Source organism: Austrofundulus limnaeus, unplaced genomic scaffold, assembly GCF_001266775.1.
Source record: "Austrofundulus limnaeus strain Quisiro unplaced genomic scaffold, Austrofundulus_limnaeus-1.0 Scaffold728, whole genome shotgun sequence".
Lineage (NCBI taxonomy): Eukaryota > Metazoa > Chordata > Actinopteri > Cyprinodontiformes > Rivulidae > Austrofundulus > Austrofundulus limnaeus.
The window spans coordinates 104,501-106,730 of NW_013953130.1; the positions used below are offsets into that span (position 1 = coordinate 104,501).

A 2,230-nucleotide genomic window follows, 5' to 3' on the forward strand; every position below is an offset into this window, starting at 1 on the left:
AATTAATTTAATTAACAAGCTAGATATTTAACTTACAAATTAATTTAGTTAACAAGCTAAATATTTAACTTACAAATTAATTTAGTTAACAAGCTAAATATTTAACTTACAAATTAATTTAGTTAACAAACTAAATATTTAACTTACAAATTAATTTAGTTAACAAGTTAAATATTTAACTTACAAATTAAATATTTAGTTAACAAGCTAAATATTTAACTTACAAATTAATTTAGTTAACAAGTTAAATATTTAACTTACAAATTAAATATTTAGTTAACAAAGTAAATATTTAACTTACAAATTAAATATTTAGTTAACAAATTAAATATTTAAATTACAAATTAAATATTTAGTTAACAAACTAAATATTTAACTTACAAATTAAATATTTAGTTAACAAAATATTTAGTTAACAAATTAAAGATTTAACTTGTGACTTAAATATTTATTTAGTTTTGAGCTAAATATTTAGTTTGAAACTTAAATATTTAGGTAGTCATCTAAATATTTAAGTTTCAAGCTACTCTTTACTCAGTTTATCCAGCTGTTATATTCTGATGACATCATCTAGGCTCCATGGTTTTGTGTTTGGAAATAACAATAATCTGAGTTTATTGATTTTGTGCTATAAGAGCGTAAGCTGGATGAAGATGAGAAACCTCTGATGGTCCAACTGAGCTGGAAGTCAGACGGTAGAGAAGGACGCTTTKTGCTGAAGGAAGATCCAGAGGTGAGAACCAAACTTTAACCAGACGTGAACCTTCATGTATGATCACACATGAAACCTGCTGCGTTTGTCTGTCAGGAGAGAGAGAAAGGAGGCGTTCTTCAAACCTTTAAGAGAACTCTGTCACGGAAAGGAAAGAAAGAGAAGAACCCAGCAGGGGAGGAGAACGGGTTGAATCTGCAAACCTCCCAACTACAACAAGACCTGAACACCACCGAGCTGAAGGCTCAGAATCAAAGCAGCTCCTCTGAAACCAGCAGCTTTGGTTCGTCCGACTTTAGATCTCATAAAACTGATCCACAGCAGAGCCAGACTCTGGAGGGTGAGTGATAAAACCAAACTGTGGTGTGGTAATAGCTGAGACTGAGCCAGGGGTGTCCAGGACCACCATCCTGCTCCAACACACCTGCTCTGGATGATTAACGGGCTCCTGCAGAACCTGAAGAGGTCAGTCACTGACTCAGGTGTGTTGGAGCAGGGAAACTGGTAAAACGTACATGATGGTGGTCTTCCAGGACCAGGACTGGATCCCACTGGTCTGAGCTCTAATTGTGTGAAATCTGTCTTTAAAACTTTGTCATTCTCTAACAAAATATATCTGGTATACGGAAGAGGATTAGGGCCACTGAAAAAATAAAAAAAGGAATTCTGATTTTAATCTCAGAATTATGACTTTTTTCTCATAATTCTGAGGAAAAAGTCATAATTCTGGGATTAAAGTCAGAATTCCTTTTTTTATTTTTTCAGTGGCCCTAATCCTCTTCCGTACTGCCAAGACTGGATAGATTTTAATAAATTTTTCCCGAGCTGACGTCTAAAATCGCTTCATTTTTGGAGTCAGTCCAATTCAAGATGTCCGCCACAGCTAACTGGTAAAGACTGAAACAAAATGGAAATAGCGCTCTCAGTTTTATGGACACTGAGCTAAAATTCAGTGTGGTAGAAGCTGAGAGTCACTGTGAGAACTAACAGATCATAATAAGACTTTATCATTGAAGCTGAGAGCGAACGTTTTCCACACATACCTTTTCTTCTTGAGATAACGAGTTAATTATGTTGTTTAATGAAATAATGAGATGATCAGTTTCTCAGTGTTCTTAAAACCTTGCCAAGGACAAACTCAAGCTGAAAATGTCAGATCATGGAGAACCTGGCACTGATCACAGGCTGAAACTGCAATTTGTTTGTGTTGTACAGATAACTTTCATATCAGCCCTCTTCTCTTAAAGGGCCAATATTATGTGTTCCTCAGGCATATATTTAAATACTATATCATAATAAAGTATCTATGTCACCCTTAGTTGTTATTAAAATGCTGTTTTTATGTTTAAATAGAAAATAAACTTATCTTCTCATCACTTCCTCTTCTAAATGCCTTGAAATTGGCCTCTGTCTCTTTAAGAACCTCCTGCTGCTTCTGTCCCGTCCCTGTCACCGAGGTACACTTCGCTGCAGCATGCAGAACGGGGCAGTGACAGACCTTTCCATCAGTCCCATACC

General features: G+C 35.2%; 1 protein-coding gene across 3 annotated transcripts in view; it reads left to right on the forward strand.

Annotated features, from left to right (window-relative positions):
- Positions 1-635: 635 nt before the first annotated feature.
- The window catches only part of afdnb (afadin, adherens junction formation factor b), a gene marked incomplete at its 5' end in the record, with an annotated part of 50,296 nt that continues 48,701 nt past the window's right edge, over positions 636-2,230 (forward strand). For all 3 annotated transcript variants that reach the window (XM_014028212.1, XM_014028213.1, XM_014028215.1), the window contains 2 exon segments: positions 636-733; positions 809-1,052. In XM_014028212.1, coding sequence (XP_013883666.1) covers positions 636-733; positions 809-1,052 — 342 coding nt within the window.